Raw genomic sequence first — 18509 nt, forward strand, 5'->3', positions numbered from 1 at the left:
TGTCCTGGTTATGTTCTTTGTGGAAAGAAATGCAAGAAGATGGTAATTTCCGCTGAAGTAAAAACAATATTGCAGTTGCAATATAAACTGTTCAGTGTTGCTTTAAACGTAGTTGTTTCCTTTTACACAAAGTGACTTGTTGGTTTTCAGTTTCAATGTAAATAATAGTCACCCACTGTTGTGGGCTTACCTTCCCTATATCCCGGCTGGTCAGTCAGATTATTCGGGGCCCGCTGGATACCGGCATCCCGGCAGTTTTTTCAGTCAGCGTCCCACGTGTATAGGGAGGTAAGCTTGTCGCCCCGGAAATGACGTATTCAGCATACAGGACTGGGATTGTCGATCCTTTTTCGATCTCAATTTTCGTTTCAACAGTCAGTATTTCGAAGAAAGAAATCTTATATCGATTTTACAGTGCACTGTTATTTCGCATAATGGAATTAATTCTTCTTACATAAGGGTCATATCACAATCTCATGTTAGATCTTCGAACCAAACGCGTTTCGGGGACGGCTCTCCCCTTCCTAGAAGCGGAAAAACTAAAGACTGCCCACCATGAACTTTGTATTGTGAACCAAAGGAAGGGCAGACTCCTCCCTTTGGGCTCCACCCTCACTTCCTGCACTGATCGTGACAGAAGAGCCAAGGAAGATGGCGCTCCCTTCACCAAAATTGAACTAAATGGTTATCGGAGGAGAGCCTGTTTATGAAGACCACCCGCCAGAGATTCAAGTCTCCCAACTGGTGAAGAGAAGTGGTCCTTCCGTCTTTGCCGCAATCCCGGAGGCAGTGGATCCCTCCGCTGGTCTTCAAATGGGACATGGCAGTTTAAAATAATCCCAGTGAAATCATGGCGTTCCTTTCCTTCTGCGCCCTGCCGTGTGCACGTACAGCGGTTTACAACCACATATGGGGTGTTTCTGTAAATTACAGAATGAGGGTAATAAATATTGAGCTTTGTTTGGTTGTTAACCCTTGCTTTGTTATCGGATTTTTTTTTATTAAAATGGAAAATCTGCCCAAAAAGTGAAATTCAGAAATTTCATCTCCATTTTCTATTAATTCTTGTGGAACACCTAATGGATTAACAGGAGTTTTTAAAATCAGTTTTGAATACCTTGAGGGGTATAGTTTCTGAAATGGGGTCATTTTTGGGTGGTTTCTATTATGTAAGCCTCACAAAGTGACTTCAGACCTGAACTGGTCCTTAAAAAGTGGGTTTTGGAAATTTTCTGAAAAGATTTTCTTCTAAACTTCTAAGCCTTCTAACGTCCCCAAAAAATAAAATTGTATTCACAAAATTATCCAAAACATGAAGTAGACATATGGGAAATGTAAAGTAATAACTATTTTTGGAGTTATAACTATCTATTATAAAAGTAGAGAAATTGAAATTTGCTAATTTTTCCAAATTTTTAGTAAATTTACTATTTTTTTCATTAAAAAAAATTGGACTCAATTTTATCACTGTCATGAAGTACAATATGTGGCGAAAAAACCTTAGGGGGTCCACTTGGGTTCCATCTTGGTTTTCTGCCAGTCAGAATAATACTACATGCTGTGCTATTCTTCCCATCAAGTCTGACCATTATATAAATACCTATAAAGCAATACCAGCCCGCTTGCAAATCAAATACAAAACTTTATTACAGAATGAAATACATGATTAAAAGACATCAGTACAGGGAAAGGCGACATCATCTGGAGGAAGACACAGCAGATACAAAGTTCAAAGTTGTCCATATTGATATACAAAACCAAATCAAATAAAGTGCAAGTGCATTAGTGTATCAAATACATATAAGGAACAAAGCACAGTTATCCATGCTGTGTCTCCACCAGGATGGCGCCAGCCCCGACGAGCGTTTCGGCGAACCTTCGTCTGGGGGTGGCGTCATGACTGAGGGACACAGTTTAAATACCCAAAGAAACCAATCACAAAAAAAACTATATATTAAGCACCTGTGAGGAGATGTGGCCGCGCTGTTTCGGCGCTCGATATTAGAAGTCACGTGATGGCGCGTGTCATGAGATGTCATCACGTGACCACATCGCCAATCACATAATGATGACGCTGGACCGGAGTCTCGACGTACACATGGCGAGATCCGAGCCAGCGACATCAAAGGCTTAGATGCGCCTGCTCAGGCCTGGCAGTTAGATCCAAACAAATTATATCAGTCATAATTATTGTATTTGCATGATTGTTTTGGCCGGTTCTCTTGACAGATCCAATTCTTGCCAAATATCTTGCCTCAGGTCCATCTATAACAGCCAGAAGGTCAAGAAATTTGAGAGATCATCTGGTTCGCAGTCATTTTATGAAACAGATTCCTCCTATCTTTCCAGGGATAGGTAAACCAAAATGGGGCTTTGTGCATTGCATGCCCAAACATGGAAAGAGCTTCTTCCTTTCATGATTCAGCAGATAAGAAAAATGTTTCAGATAACACACTGTCTGACCTGTTCATGTACAGCGGTTATCTATTATGCTACATGTCCCTGCCCTAGAATTGATGTGGGTCTTACGACTAGAGAACTAAAGGTCAGGGTACATGAACGTGTCAGGGACATAATGTCAGCGACTGATGAAAGGGATATAACAAACTTAAAACCTGTTACTAAACACTTTAAATTGCATCTGTGACCACAGGGTTTTGAAAGTTCGAGCCATCGATTGTGTGCTAAGGAATGTTCATGGTGGTGATATCTCGAAAAGGTTGGCACAATTGGAATGTAAATGGATCTGGAAACTTAACACATTGCGCCTGAATGGATTAAATAAATCTACGGGCTTCTGCTTGTTTTTATAGGTTGTTCCTGTGCGTGGTCTTTCGACTTCCCCGGGTCTCCATTTTCCACATGGTTTTAATTATTTTAATTTATTTTAATTACTCCAGTATTTTTGGGTCATTTTTGTGGGATTTATGCTATCTTACCACTTTGAATTTGCACCATGGAGAGAGAGCATGGTTTTGAGGTATAGAAGTGGGGTGGGGAGTGAGTCAATAGATTAAGGGATTATGATTTTGAGGTATGGGTTATTGTATATTTTTTCACATATTGTAATTGTATTTGTAGAATTATGTAGAATGATATTTTTTTGTATCACTTTCGCACAATCCTTATTTCACATTCACTTTATTTTGATTGATACAGTCCTGATCAAAAGTTTAAGACCACTTGAAAAATTGCAAAAAATCATATTTAGCATGGCTGGATCTTAACAAGGTTCCAAGTAGAGCTTCAACATGCAACAAGAAGAAATGGGAGTGAGACAAAACATTTTTTGAGCATTCAATTTAATGAAAACAACGAATAAACTGAAACAGGCTGTTTTTCAGCTGATCAAAAGTTTAGGACCACACATCCAAAAAAAAAAAGAAACCCCCCCAAAACAGAAATCCAAATTCCAAACATGAACTCAGTAATGAGTAGCTCCGCCGTTATTGTTTATCACTTCAAAAATGTGTTTCGGCATGCTTGATGCAAGCGTTTCCATGAGGTGAGTGGGAACATTTCTCCAAGTGGTAAAGACGGCTGCACAAAGGCCATCTACTGTCTGGAACTGTTGTCCATTTTTGTAAACTTCCCTTGCCATCCATGCCCAAAGGTTCTCAATTGGGTTTAGATCAGGGGAACACGCAGGATGGGCCAAAAGAGTGAAGTTATTCTCCTGGAAGAAGTCTCTTGTCCTGCGGGGATTGTGTACTGTAGTGTTGTCCTGTTGAAAAACCCAGTCGTTGCCACACAGACGAGGGCCCTCAGTCATGAGGAATGCTCTCTGCAACATCTGGACATAGCCAGCGGCCGTTTGACGCCCCTGCACTTCCTGAAGCTCCATTGTTCCACTGAAGGAAAAAGCACCCCAGACCTTTATGGCGCCCCCTCCACTGTGGCGCGTAGAAAACATCTCAGATGGGATCTGCTTGCCATGCCAGTAACGTTTGAAACCATCAGGACCATCAAGGTTAAATTTTTTCTCATCAGAGAATAAAACTTTCTTCCACCTTCGAATGTCCCATGTTTGGTGCTCTCTTGCAAAGTCCAAACGAGCAGTTCTGTGGCGTTCAAGGAGACGAGGTCTTTGAAGACTTTTTTGTTTTTGCAGCCCTTCAGTCTCAGATGCCGTCAGATGGTTATAGGGCTGCAGTCAGCACCAGTAAGGGCCTTAATTTGGGTCGAGGATTGTCCAGTGTCTTGACGGACTTCCAATTGGATCCTCCGGCTCAGTGCTGATGAAATTTGTTTGGGTCTTCCACTTGACTTTTTTGTTCCATAACCCTCAGGATCATTTAAGAAATTCCAAATGACTGTCTTACTACGTCCCACCTCAAAGAAAGACAAAAATGGGGGTCAGTCAGCACATATCCAAACCGCAGGAGCACATTGCTATGACAGGGAACAACATTAAAAGACAAAACATGCAATGCGACAACTCACTGCAATATAGAGTACAAAATTGCATAAAAATGCTACACTATAAGTGAGAGATACTTGGCAAATCGTTTTGTACAAAATTATTTGAGCCCGTCTGCCGCACGTCAAGGCGATCTCTGTTAGACGGGTTCCTAACACTAAATTCTACCTGTTAAGTGCCATGACTGCTACCATACACTTCAGGGAGTGTAGGTTCCACATGCATGCTGGGTCTGCTTCAATAACTGTCATTTTGGGTGCCAAAATGGCCTCCACTGTATCCAATGAGTGCAGGTGCCTCCACTGTATCCAATGAGTTCAGGTACCAACATGCATGCAGGCCCACTCCACAACACCCCCGGCGCCAAATGGCCACCAAAGACTGCAGTGAGAGTCCACAAACTATCTCACTCCTGCATCCCACCTCAGCAGCGATGGCGCGCTGTGAGAGACCCTGCTTATGCAGTTCAACAACCCGACCATGTTCAAAAAGGGAGAGTTTTGTTGCCTTTTCCATCACAAAGTGTGACTACCTGACAGAAAATGACAATGAATACACATCTTTGCACAGATTTGGCCTTTTAAAGGTATGTGGTCCTAAACTTTTGATCAGCTGAAAAACAGCCTGTTTCAGTTTATTAGTTGTTTTCATTAAATTGAATGCTCAAAAAATGTTTTGTCTCACTCCCATTTTTTCTTGTTGCATGTTGAAGCTCTACTTGGAACATTGCTAAGAACGAGCCATGCTAAATATGATTTTTTGCCATTTTTCAAGTGGTCTTAAACTTTTGATCAGGACTGTATTTGTCATCACACATTGCACATATTCAAATATTATTTTTATTTTATTAGCACATTCACATTCGGTATTATTCATTATTGTGACGGTATCATCCGTGTCACCGTCTAGTCTTCCCATGAAATAGCACAGCCAAATAATCCACGGAGCAATAATTCGCTATTATCGCTAAATAATTCCACATATGAGCCCAAGCTTAATACTGGAACAAGACTTTACTGGAAGCAACACAGGCATTCAGAACTACACTTTATTTTATGCCCTGCTCCCATGCAAGGGAGACACCCACAACCAATATACATTAACCAATAACACAAAGGCTACAACCCACATAGAATCCTCCCCTCTGCCTGTGATATAATCCTGGTACACCATGGTTAACATAATCATCACAGGCAGGAAAATACACAATGTCCTCTGTCCTGGAGACAACCGAGTTGTAATTCAATTATCTTTCAGGACAGAGGGTAATTGCCAATACACACAGAGAGACAATGCCAATATACAATGTCCCACCCTTTACAATACACATAGACATTTAACATCCCAACATAGCATGAATTAGACCAGGGGTTAAAAGTTAGTAAAAGTCTCTTGGGCCTGGCTGTACTTATGGCTTTTCTGTCCAAAACCGGTTCTACTCCGTCTTTTGTCCTGGAGACAATTGAGAAGTGATCCACTTATCTCCCAAGGACAGAGGCAAGACTCCAGATGGTAGCAAAAGACAGCGAAATACATGAACCCACATAACTATGCAGCCATTGCACAAAACCGATGCATTCAACATGGGACCGTAATCACATGGTAAGAGGCTGGCAAGTAGCCCTCTCCAAGCACTCGTGGCAACCTCAAACGAGGGGAGTTTGTCACAATTATCACTATTCTTAATTGTAATTCATTTGAACAATTGTATTTATTTATTATAATCATGGATTTCAATCAATTATAAACATAGATTTTTATTTATTTTTTGCCTTTTGATGTATGTACTAAACATGATGGTTCTTTTCCCCATTTTAGTTCTGTGTAGGACTCGTCCCCCTCTTCTTCTGTTTTTTTTTTTTGTCTTGTTCTTCTTGATTCTTACCTCTCCACTCTTTCTGTTGGCCGGAATTCGCATCTAGTATAATCAATCATGCAAATACAATAATTATGACTGATATCATTTGTTTGGATCTAACTGCCAGGCCTGAGCAGGCGCATCTATGCCTTTGATGCAGCCAGCCCGGATCTCGCACTGTGTACGTTGCGACTCTGGTCCCGCGTCATCGTTATGTCATCGGCGGTGTGGTCACGTGATGCCATCACGTGACTTCTAATGATATCGAGCGCCGAAACAGCACGGCCACATCTCCTCACTGGTGCTTAATATATAGGGGTTTTTGTGATTGGTTTCTTTGGGTAGTTAAACTGTGTCCCTCAGTGATGACGCCACCCCCAGACGAAGGTTCGCCGAAACGTGTGTCGTGGCTGGCGCCATCCTGGTGGAGACACAGCATGGGTAACTGTTCTTCGTCCCTTATATGTATTTGATACACTAATGTACTTGCACTTTATTTGATTTGGTTTTGTATATCAATATGGACAACTTTTGAACTTTGTATCTGCTGTGTCTTCCTCCAGATGATGTCGCCTTTCCCTGTACTGGTGTCTTTTAATCATGTATTTAATCCTGTAATAAAGTTTTGTATTTGATTTGCAAGCGGTCTGGTATTGCTTTATAGGTATTTAAGTTATTATACCATAGGCTTTTTTAGTCCAACCCATCCGGGTGCCAACTTGGCAGATATGTTAATTTTTGGAGCTTCTTGGTTGTTATTTTTCTGACCATTACATATATATATATATGTTTCACAAAGCTGACATTCTGCACAGTCTAATCCCATTATTATGACCAGCTCCTACAGTGTGTAGCTCATGAAGGAAGTCACGTGTGGTGGGTATATAAGGTGTGATAGGCGGTCTGCACACATATCCCTCTTTGCTGTCATGGGTAAAAGGGGCGATTAATCAGATTTACCAAAAGCAATAATTATTTGCTCTCAGGGCGAGGGGGGCGGTATTTCTGAAATTGCGCAGTTTGTGAACTGTTCTTGTGCTGCTGTGATGAAAATGTATCCTGAGTGGAAAAATGGCGCCATTGTGAATAAGGGACGTGGAAACTGCGTGTCATTAATGGGAGAGGTGAATGTCGCCTACGAAGGTGCATGTAGCACTATATGACATCTGGCATCTGATGCACCGGATGCCATGAATGATTCCAGGATAACTATGGGATCGGATCTGACATCATTGTTCCTGTACTACACCAGGTGGAAAGTGAACCGGATGGCCGGGTATATGTGAATCCAGCCTAGTGTTGTACAGATCCATGATAAGTAGTACTGTACCTCTATTTGCCAATGATTTTATACAGCCACCTGCAGAGGTTTTTTTTCCATTAGGATCCATAGAGACTATTGAGAGAAATATCATGGAATGAAAAAAAATGGGGGTTAGTCAGCACATCCCATTGCACAGGTGCACGTCGCCATGACCAAAAGCACAAAAGCAAAAACAAACAACGAAATAGCGCTCTGCAAACACAAATAATCAAGTAAATACAATCGTGCCATACTCACTATAGAAAATGTATTAATGCTACGTTATAAATATGACATTCTTGGCAAATACATTTTGTACAAAATAATTTGTGCCTGCCAACAACAAGGTGACCTCTTTAGGAAAGGAACCTACACTAAATACTACCTCCACTGGTACCTTACTGACCTCCATTAAATTCAGGGAATGCAGGTCCCACATGCATGCTGAGCCTACATTATATTATACCTCTCCTGGTACCAAATGGCCTCTATTAAATACAGAGAGAGCAGGCTACAGCTTTATACTTGCACTAATTAAAATCAGCCTATGGGACAGACAGGTTAGTTAGGAGTGCCCGACCAATGGAGACCATTGAGGCACCAAAAGAGGTATAATATAGTGTGGGCTCAGCATGCATGTGGAACCTGCATTCCCTGAATTTAATAGAGGTCAGTATGGCACCAAAGGAGGTAGTATTTCGTGTAGGTTCCTGTCCTAAAGAGATCACCTTGTCGTTGGCAGACAGGCACAAATAATTTTGTACAAAATGTATTTGCCAAGAATCTCACATTTATACCGTAGCATTAGTACATTTTCTATAGTGAGTATGACAACATTGCATTTACTTTATTTTTGTTTGCAGAGTGCTGTTGCATAGTGTGGTGTTTTTTTATTTTGTTTTGTTTTTTGCAAATATTATAGAATGTTTTGGAGTATTCCATAGTGAATACATGCAATGTTTCTATGGGAGCATACAGTGCAGGCAGCACAAGACTCCGTATGGTGCCAAATGACTTACCATGTGTATCAGCCCTTGTTTGACTATAAAACACATAATAGTAATTCGTCTGGGGCAAAACTGATCCACATTATCCTATCATGACAGGTGAATAAACACAGAAGGTATACAGTACCAAATTTAGCAGACAGGGTAAATAATACACTATATATTAAATTTTATGTAGTCAAGTTTTAAAATATGATTTACAGTCAAAACAGGGGCTGTATTTTATTTGTTTAAAATTTAAAACCTAATAAAACATTTGTGTACCTGCATAAATAATCTACGTCCACTAGGGGGCGCTCAAAGACCAGGCTGTAGGCATACCGTATGTGAACGCTGGTGTGAGCCATGGAAGCGATGTAGAGCAGGAATATAGTTTTGTTTCATTGTATTTGTTATTTATTTATTTCAGTAATATTGTAACATGATCGCTGATCCGTATAAAAAACATGGGGCAGGATATGACCATTCATAAAATATCTGTATAGATGATAAGACATTTCTCTGCCATTCTTTGTCACATGGAAATAATCCCCAAACAAATAAATACATACAATAAATAAATACATAAAAAATGCATATATTTAAAAACAATAAAATGGTAAAAACACAATAGCAATAAAACAGACAGACACATCTACTTTATATTGATATTTTGTGGTTACAAATCCATGTAGCCCTGATGACTGGGTTCTAATATATCCAGCTTGTAGACTTGTAATGAAAGGAGCATTTCTCCGGAGCAGAGGGTGTGATTGGGAAGAAGAAGTGCATTTACATGACATCTCCGGGTAATAGGACACTTTATCCGCCATTGTCCTGGTATTCATTATGTGAAGAGCTGGCGGCCGCTGACAGATCAGCTCTACATAAACTCAGTTTACAGGCCTGACCAGAAGAGACAGATGATGAGGAAAGAGACATTCATATCACTGACAGCTGGGAGACTCTCCCCAGACCCCACTGTCTGCTGGTTCCGACCCAGTGGCTTCTGCTCCAGAACTACGTGTTCCTTCAGTAATCAGGAGGCTGATAAGTCTGGGTTTAGCCATGAGAGATGGATTTCACACATACATTCAATTATACAAATAAAATAATAAAAATAATTATGATTATTAATGCTTAAGCGTTAAATATTAATGACAAGAAGAATTCAATATTTTATTGCAATGAAATTTATCAATATTTTAATATTTTATGTATATGATTATTCGTATTTTTATGTTCAAGCCGTTAAAACATACATAATAATTATAATAATATAATAATATAATAATTATATAATATATTATAATAACACTTTTATACAAAGGTAGTAGTACTAATGATCATCAAATTATTAATAACCTATACAGATGACTATTATTAATAGTAATAATAGTAGTATCATCATTAGTAGTACTGGTCAAACTCATTAATAATCTGTACAAATTATTATAATTAGTAATAGTAAGTGATGATCCAGAAATTCATAACTAGTACTGTATACACATGCTTATTCTTATTTTAATGTTTTTTTTTATTATCATTATTTTCAAGTAGTAGTAAAAGGAATAGTTATGGTTATGAACTCATTATTAATAATATTTACAAATAATGATTGGTAGTTGTAGTAATAGTAAATATACTCCATACAAATTATTATTAGTAGGAATAGTAATGATCGTGGACTTTATTATCAATTCTGTATACAAATTATTATCATCATCATTATTATTATTTTTATATTTAATTACATTTTATAATTACATTTTTAAAGTAGTAGTAGTAGAAGTAATGAATATCAAACTCATTAATATCTATAGTTATTAGTAGTAGTAGTACTATATTGCGAAATAAGAGTTTAAAAGTCAGTAACATTTAATAATAAAACATTATTTTTTTTTTATATTTACTTAATTAGTAAAGACTTTATTTTTGTAATCATTATGCATTTACAATTACATTATACAGTCTTACTAATATGGATGATTGCATTTTTGTTACTTGAAATTATTATATCTGAACTGTGTATTATATCAGAGTTATTAATAAAAAGAAGACCCACATTGCTGGAGCTGATCATTATAAATACAGCTTGTTCCTCCCAGATACAGGACATCCCAGGATACAGCTCAGCAGGGTCTCTCCCATCAGTCTCTGGAGTCCACAATAATCATCAATATTCCCTGCAGAAAGCAGCACAGTCAGTACTGAGGACAAGTCTGCAATTACTGCTCAACAAGTGTCTGGCTGCGACAACTGCAGACCAGGCGACACAGGTGCATATGGACAAGCAGCATCTCACCTTAAATATACTGTCAATATCATCCTAATATACACAGGTCTGTGGAACTACAAGTCCTTGCCACACTCCTCACCATGTCCTAGGTAGGAGATCCACAGAATATAAGGACCTGACCTGTTTCAAAATTGCCAATTGCAAATATTAGGTAATAACCCATATATCACCTGGTCTGTACCGAATGTATGTGAAAATGGAGCAGATAATACCCAGAGGAACATGTGCTAGATGACCAGAAGGAATATAGCAGAGCTCTGCACCTCCTACCTGGACCTACAGAACACAGCTCCCATAATAGTCCTGTCAGCCCACTGGGTGACCAATGGTGCTTTCTATTTGTGTTCTTACAAATAATAATAATAAATACAACAATTTTATAATGTACATATCACATCTATTACATGAGTCCTAAACATTCCCCTGAACCAAATCTCTGAATTGTGAACACAGTTAACTCCTTAGGTTTTCGTATCCAGATCATGAAAAACTAGGGGCTTGGAGGGAAAACATCAAATGTCGGCATCTATTCATGTGTTTTGTTTTTGACTTGATTATGCGGCCTGGTGGGCACAAATATTTTGTATTTACACCAATGTGTTGTAATTTTCGCCTGATATAGTAAACATAAATCATAAAAATAAGCAGATATTATGTATCTAGGGGGAGGGAAGCTGGATGTAATGTTCTCCAGTATTTTATAGCAACCGCCCTTATGGCAGAGGTGGTGACAGTCCCAGAGATTAACCCAAACTCATTAGGTTCACACATAAAAAATGTATATACATTTGTGTCCGAAAATGGTTGAGACTAAAATATTAGTGGGGAAAAAAATATTTTCTCTTTTAGGATCTGGCAGATATTGAGATTGAAGGAAACAGCCGAGAATACTAAAAATACAGAATGCAGACCTTGTATACATGTCCACATCTGTATGAAGAGATAGATAGATAGATAGATAGATAGATAGATAGATGATAGATAGATAGATATGAGATAGATAGATAGATAGATAGATAGATAGATAGATAGATAGATAGATAGATAGAGTAGGTAGAGAGAGTAGATAGATAATAGAAAGATAGATAGACAGAGTAGAGAGAGAGAGAGTAGATAATAGAAAGATAGATAGATAGATAGATAGATAGATAGAGTAGAGAGAGTAGATAGACCGACAGCTCTCAGGTAGGTAGTATGTAATGTGCCTGGTGAATCCTGCAGCTGGTGTTTGTGTAATGTATATAATGTGTATATCCTGGGTGTATAATGGGACAGAGGTCTGGGAGGGAGTTGGGGACCTTGTCATTTCAGGACTATATTAATGGCAGCAGTTTGTCACTCTGGGCAATCAGGACAGGTCACATCCCATCATTTCTCATTCATTCTGGGAGACAGGATCATATATACACCTATAACACTGTCCATGTGGAGGGTCTCAGCACATAATAATATCTCCAGAAGGGAGAGGGCTCTGCAGACCTTACAATGGAAGCCCCAAAACAAAGGCTTCAGTGATGTGACCCATTGTAAGAGGTGACGGCTGGATACACAATCTGCTGCTACTGTCTCCATTGTGTCCTGCCTGTACAGTACCTACCTCTGATGTGAGGGCCACTGTCATATCCCACCGCCTGCTGCTCAACTTCTCTCTGCAAAAAGAAGCAAGAGACTCAAAGAAGGAGTCTTAAAGTCACTACTCCTCAAAGTACTAATAGTAATAAAACCAACAGTAAATATGTAACTAATGAGTGAATACAGTTACTAATAACACTGCTAGTAATACAACTGTAATAAATCATACTAATAAAACAATACCACTAATAATAAAAATACTACTATTTATAAATCACCATACAACATTACTAACACCACGAATAATAATCATACCACAGATAATAATAACAATACTAATAATAAATTATACAACATAACTACTAATACTAATAAATAATTCTACTACTGCTACTAACAATAATTCCAATACTAATAAAACGACAATAAATGATACTAATACTGTAATCTATTGCAAACTACAGGACTATTTCTGATGCAGGATCCACTTGAATGTTACAAGTTGTAGCTGAGTCAGTACAGTGAGGTCCAGTGGAGATGAATTTGCTCTTGGTGATTTATAGAACCCAATACACACACGGCTGCTGCTGCATCTCTGTGTATAATTATTCACTATACATGACTGTAATAGATGCAGCATTATTATTGTAGTTTATGTTTTTTTGGCCTTTTTAACTAAGACAAATCAATCCTCGTCCCTTAATGACCATCATCACATTTCCATTCCCCCCTGTGATGAGATCTAGAGCTATATATTCCCTTCTTTTTTTTAAAGCCAGAGCCTCACTAAACTCTCATTGAATGGGATTTATTTAGTGGCTGGGGAGATAAATCAGTGTGTGGATTTACAGCCATGTAAAGCACCTGACTATATCATCAGGGCTTCATTTAGTGCCTGCAGTGACGTAGATGCAGAGCAGGGGCCTGGGCTGAGCACTGACCAATCAGGGGCCGAGGCTGGCAGGTGGCTGGCCAGTTATCAGAGCCAGTGAATGACTGGGTGGCAGTGGGATGTGTGCTGGACTCAGGCTGGGGACACTCCGCTCCTCCAGGATTGCACCCAGCAGGGACACCATAGACTAGTCTGGATGCTTGTGGCTGATCCTTGCTCCAGAGACATCAGTGCTGATCCACAGAGAGTTCCCCTGGAGGCTGCACGACTGCTCTGGCTTTCCACACAGGCTGAGGCTGCTCTGGATGCTCAATACCAATGTTAGCTGTGGGGCAGATGGATACCAACAGACAGAGTGCATTCGTGCTGAGCAGCACCCCCCTGGCTGCCCTGCACAACATGGCTGAGATGAAGACAACCTTGTTCCCTTACACCTTGCAGAACCCCTCGAATTTCAAAGCCCCCAACTTGTCCTCCCTAAACGCACAGTTCCCCTTGGGGACGCCTCATGGGATTAGTGACATTCTGGGCAGGCCCCTGGGCACCGCACTGGGGGCATCCAGCAACCTGCTCTCCAACTTGCCTCGCATTAATGGACTTGCCACCTCCACTGGGATGTATTTTAACCCAGCAGCTATGTCTAGATACCCCAAACCACTGGCTGAACTGCCGGGGAGACCCCCTATCTTCTGGCCAGGAGTTATGCAGAGTTCTCCATGGAGGGACCCCAGGCTGGCCTGTCCTGGTAAGTACATCCTCACCCCCTGTATAGGTGCATGTCTTATATACAATCTGAGTAGTAGTAGTAGTATTATGTGATTTAATGTAACAGTTCTGTCAAGTGGCAACATTGTTAGAATATCAAAATAAACACAGAACTGTTACAATGTATCATTTACAATTCCCTGTATTATTAGATATCGCTGGCCTTTAGACTTGTCATATTTCTGTCTGGACATTATATTTGATATTGTTGCCACATTTTGGGTTTATTTATTTCCATACATGATGCTTGAGGATGTCCTGATAAATACAGCAGGAAAATGCTGACAATCTGATGGTGCTCAGCAACCTGTGGCTCTCCAGCTGCTGGGGAACTGTAACTCCCAGCAAGCTCTGACAGCTGCAGGTTGTTGAGCACTGGTGTATACTCAGTGGACACTGTGTAATTTGCTGTTGTTACTGGTAATGTCTTCAGCACAAGCCGGCATGATGCTGGACAAGGACGGCAAGAAGAAGCACTCCAGACCCACCTTCTCAGGGCAGCAGATTTTTGCACTAGAGAAAACGTTTGAACAAACCAAATACCTGGCAGGGCCGGAGAGGGCAAGACTGGCATACTCCTTGGGCATGACCGAGTCTCAGGTCAAGGTAAGAGCCCTGCACCCCAAATATTACCCAGTGTAATTGAATTACTATATATGCAATTGTATTTTGTGTAGGGTGTATTAGCTCTTATATGTATTTGTATATGTCATACAATGTAAGTTTCTCAGAAGGACATCTGCTGTTTTGAAAGCATAAAAAGTATTATTATTAGTATTATTAATATTATCTAAAACATAACTAAAATGTTTCTAAATAGTATAATTTCCCATATTATGATTGCAAAGACTCGATAGATAGTAATTATTATATAAAACATAACTAAAATGTTTCTAAATAGTATAATTACCCCCTGATTGAAAATACTCTATAGATAGATAAATATTTTTATTATTATTATTATAATATAAAACATAACTAAAATGTTTCTAAGTAGTATAATTGCCCATATTATGATTGCAAAGATAGATAGTAATTATTATATACAACATAACTAAAATGTTTCTAAGCAGTATAATTAATTACCTTCTGATTGCAGACATATATATATATATATATATATATATATATATATATATATTATCATTGCAATTAGAGGGTAATTAATTATACTGCTTAGAAACATTTTAGTTATGTTGTATATAATAATTACTATCTATCTTTGCAATCATAATATGGGCAATTATACTACTTAGAAACATTTTAGTTATGTTTTATATTATTATAATAATAATAATAAAAATATTTATCTATCTATAGAGTATTTTCAATCAGGGGGTAATTATACTGCTTAGAAACATTTTAGTTATGTTGTATATAATATTTACTATCTATGGAGTCTTTGCAATCATAATATGGGCAATTATACTATTTAGAAACATTTTAGTTATGTTTTATATTATTATAATAATAATATACACACACATGTAAAGTTAAATCACTTTACTACACTGCATTATGTTTTTCCTGCAGGTGGCATAGGTTAGATAGATATAGTATGTGTGTACAATTAGTGTTATTATAGTGTAATAACAACTTTTATTATTAGAAAGATTTTATCTTCAATTGTATTGTTGTGTTTTATGATCCTCATTTAACTACAAGATCCTCAGATTATAATGACATCACACTGCACATAGGAGCTTACAGTCTAATCTATAATACTACTATTAATCAGGTTTTGCTATACTCTACCTGTTGGATGTTATTACCATGAGCGGTCATGATAGGTAGTAATAATTATAGATGACAAGTTCATTACAGATAATGACAAATCACTGAGCTGTCACTTTTATTCTACATTTCAATTACAGTCGGGCTGGGAATTGACTTCACAATTACGTTTATTTAATGGGGGGAACATTTCATTTAACTATTGTTATATATTTTTTATGGTCAATTCATTCATCGCAAACGTGAGAGAATTAAACTTTCTGAAACACAAAGTAGATGGGAAATAATTCTGTTTTTCTCTCTAAATATACATTAAACTAATAATAATAATAATCTAATTATCATTAGAGACACCGATTAGGTGTGCTTGGGTAAACTATGGAGAGTATATATATATATATATATATATATATATATATATATATATATATATACACTACCATATATATATAATAGCTGTTTGGTGAGAAGTTCTAAGATGTGATTATACTGAAGAATAATAATAATAATAATAATATAGACAGCACTGCTTCACCCATATAGTTTCAGACTACTATAAAATACATATAGAATGTAGCGAAACTAAGGACAAAATGGAGTTGTGTGACAAGCTTAAGGAAATTACATTGAAGCAACAAGGAATTAATATGTAAGATGTGTACTTTTTATTGTATTTTTTTCTTTGTTATATTTTATAAAAAACAGATACGTAACTATTAAAATGAATAATACATTATACATAAATGTGTAAATATAAAAACTTTACTGTAAATACAGTGCAGTTCAGTTTGTATTTTTTGCGAGTAAAAATTGAAGGAGAATGTGGAGAATGCTCCAAGCTAATGTATTGGATTAACCTTAATATATATAGACGCATATGTAAAGTTAAATTACTTTACTACAGTATGTATTTGTTGCAGGTGGCAGTGTACAGTATACATGTTATAAACTTATAATTGAGACTATATACTACGTATGGTGTAGGTACTAGTATTACCATAAATGGGTAATACTTAATAGTAATATATATATATATATATATATATATATATATATATATATATATATATATAGTGTAACATAATAGTAGGTGCAACCGGAATGGAATATAGGTAATATTTATTCTGTGGTATGGTAATACATAATGCACCTGTATACTTCATGTATTGGATATAATAAATAGGTAATACTTTATTTTAAATAATTTTATAGAATTTATTTCACATAATGCCCTCGCCGTCCAGTAATATTAATTGTACGTATTAATATTGTGTACAATTTATTAAATTAGTGTTAGTTAATGTATGATTATTTTGGTGCACCGATATATCTATATACATACCCACCTGTAATAGTTAATGTATTATTGCTGTAGGCTCGTTATTTGCATATTAGGCTACCAATGTACAGCTAATTACACATTGCAGTGCAGTTCTATAGATACATTGTATATTGGCAGCAGTATCACTGTGCACAGATGTATATTTCACACACTGTGTTAGTAGAAGTATGACTCGTCCTCTGCACATTGTATAGGGGCCTGTGATGTGATCATTCATCTCTCCCCTTGTTTTCTAGGTTTGGTTCCAGAATCGCAGGACAAAGTGGAGGAAAAGACACGCAGCAGAGATGGCCTCAGCCAAGAAGAAGCATGACTCTGAGACAGAGAAGATGAAGGAGAGCTCAGACAATGAGGACGATGATGAGTACAACAAACCTCTGGACCCCAATTCAGACGATGAGAAAATCTCCAGGTTATTGAAAAAGCACAAAAACACAAACTTAAATTTGCTGAGTCCATGCAGCAATAACTCGGACACCTTGTGATGCTCTCCCCCCAGAGACTGCACCTCTTCCTTCCTTCCTATCCCCCAGGGTTTGCACCACTTCCTTCCCTTCTTTTACTCCCCAGAGGCTGCCTCTCCCTTCCCTCCTTCCATACTCTCCTTGAGCTTGCACATCTTCCCTCCTTCATACTCCATAGAGCCTACACCTTTTCCTTCCCTCCTTCCTTACTCTCCTTGATTTTGCACCTTTTCCTTCCCTCCTTCCTATCCTTGAGTCTACACCTCTTCCTTCCTTCTCCCATAAAGCCTGTACCTCTCCCTGTGGTACATCCAGTCAGGCTTGCACCCTTTCCATCCCCCCCCCCCCCCTTCCCTCACCTCAGGACCTGGCACCCTCTGAGTGGACCTCACCTCCATCTCCTCCATGCCAGGACCTCTTCTCTAGAGACTGCAGCTCTTCCTCCCCTCCTTGCCCCAGGAACCTCCTTACAAAGCGCTTTACCAGCTGAGATGACCAGGGTATTCACACTATAAATAAGAGTTGTATGTGTATGTAAGTGCTATGTGTTGTACAGATTAATTGTATGTTGAGATGTATATATATTTTTTACAAAATAAGTTATAAAAATGATCTTATCGCCTGTGTAAATTAGACCGAAGAGGACTCTGAATCATTCCCTGCCAGGGGGAGAAGGGTTAAATAATCCAGATCACCCTTCCGACCCCATGCCATTCTATTATTACAACCCCCCTATATGAGAAGACGTTTTGTTACTTTTTGTACAGATTTTCCTGTCACTTTGTACATAGAAGATTATAGACTTTTTTCTGGTGTGTTATTTTCCAATGCAATAAAATGAAGCTCTTTCATTTCAGGCTGTACCCCCCCAAAA

General features: G+C 38.2%; 1 protein-coding gene across 1 annotated transcript; it reads left to right on the top strand.

The window, feature by feature from the left end:
• Positions 1-13511: 13511 nt before the first annotated feature.
• On the top strand, positions 13512-17714 carry NKX6-2 (NK6 homeobox 2). The gene is made up of 3 exons (XM_044300049.1): positions 13512-14075; positions 14529-14701; positions 17408-17714. The coding sequence occupies exons 1-3, from the start codon at positions 13649-13651 to the stop codon at positions 17654-17656; spliced, it is 849 nt and encodes a 282-aa protein (XP_044155984.1). The 5' UTR covers positions 13512-13648; the 3' UTR covers positions 17657-17714.
• Positions 17715-18509: the final 795 nt, after the last annotated feature.

The sequence above is a fragment of the Bufo gargarizans genome, chromosome 6 (assembly GCF_014858855.1).
Source record: "Bufo gargarizans isolate SCDJY-AF-19 chromosome 6, ASM1485885v1, whole genome shotgun sequence".
Lineage (NCBI taxonomy): Eukaryota > Metazoa > Chordata > Amphibia > Anura > Bufonidae > Bufo > Bufo gargarizans.

Bases quoted from the DNA above. Each gene is read 5' to 3' on its own strand.
- NKX6-2 (XM_044300049.1), top strand. From the start codon at position 13,649: ATGTTAGCTGTGGGGCAGATGGATACCAACAGACAGAGTGCATTCGTG. The intron at 14,076-14,528 runs GTAAGTACATCC...TAATGTCTTCAG, and splicing joins CCCCAGGCTGGCCTGTCCTG to CACAAGCCGGCATGATGCTG. The intron at 14,702-17,407 runs GTAAGAGCCCTG...CTTGTTTTCTAG, and splicing joins TGACCGAGTCTCAGGTCAAG to GTTTGGTTCCAGAATCGCAG.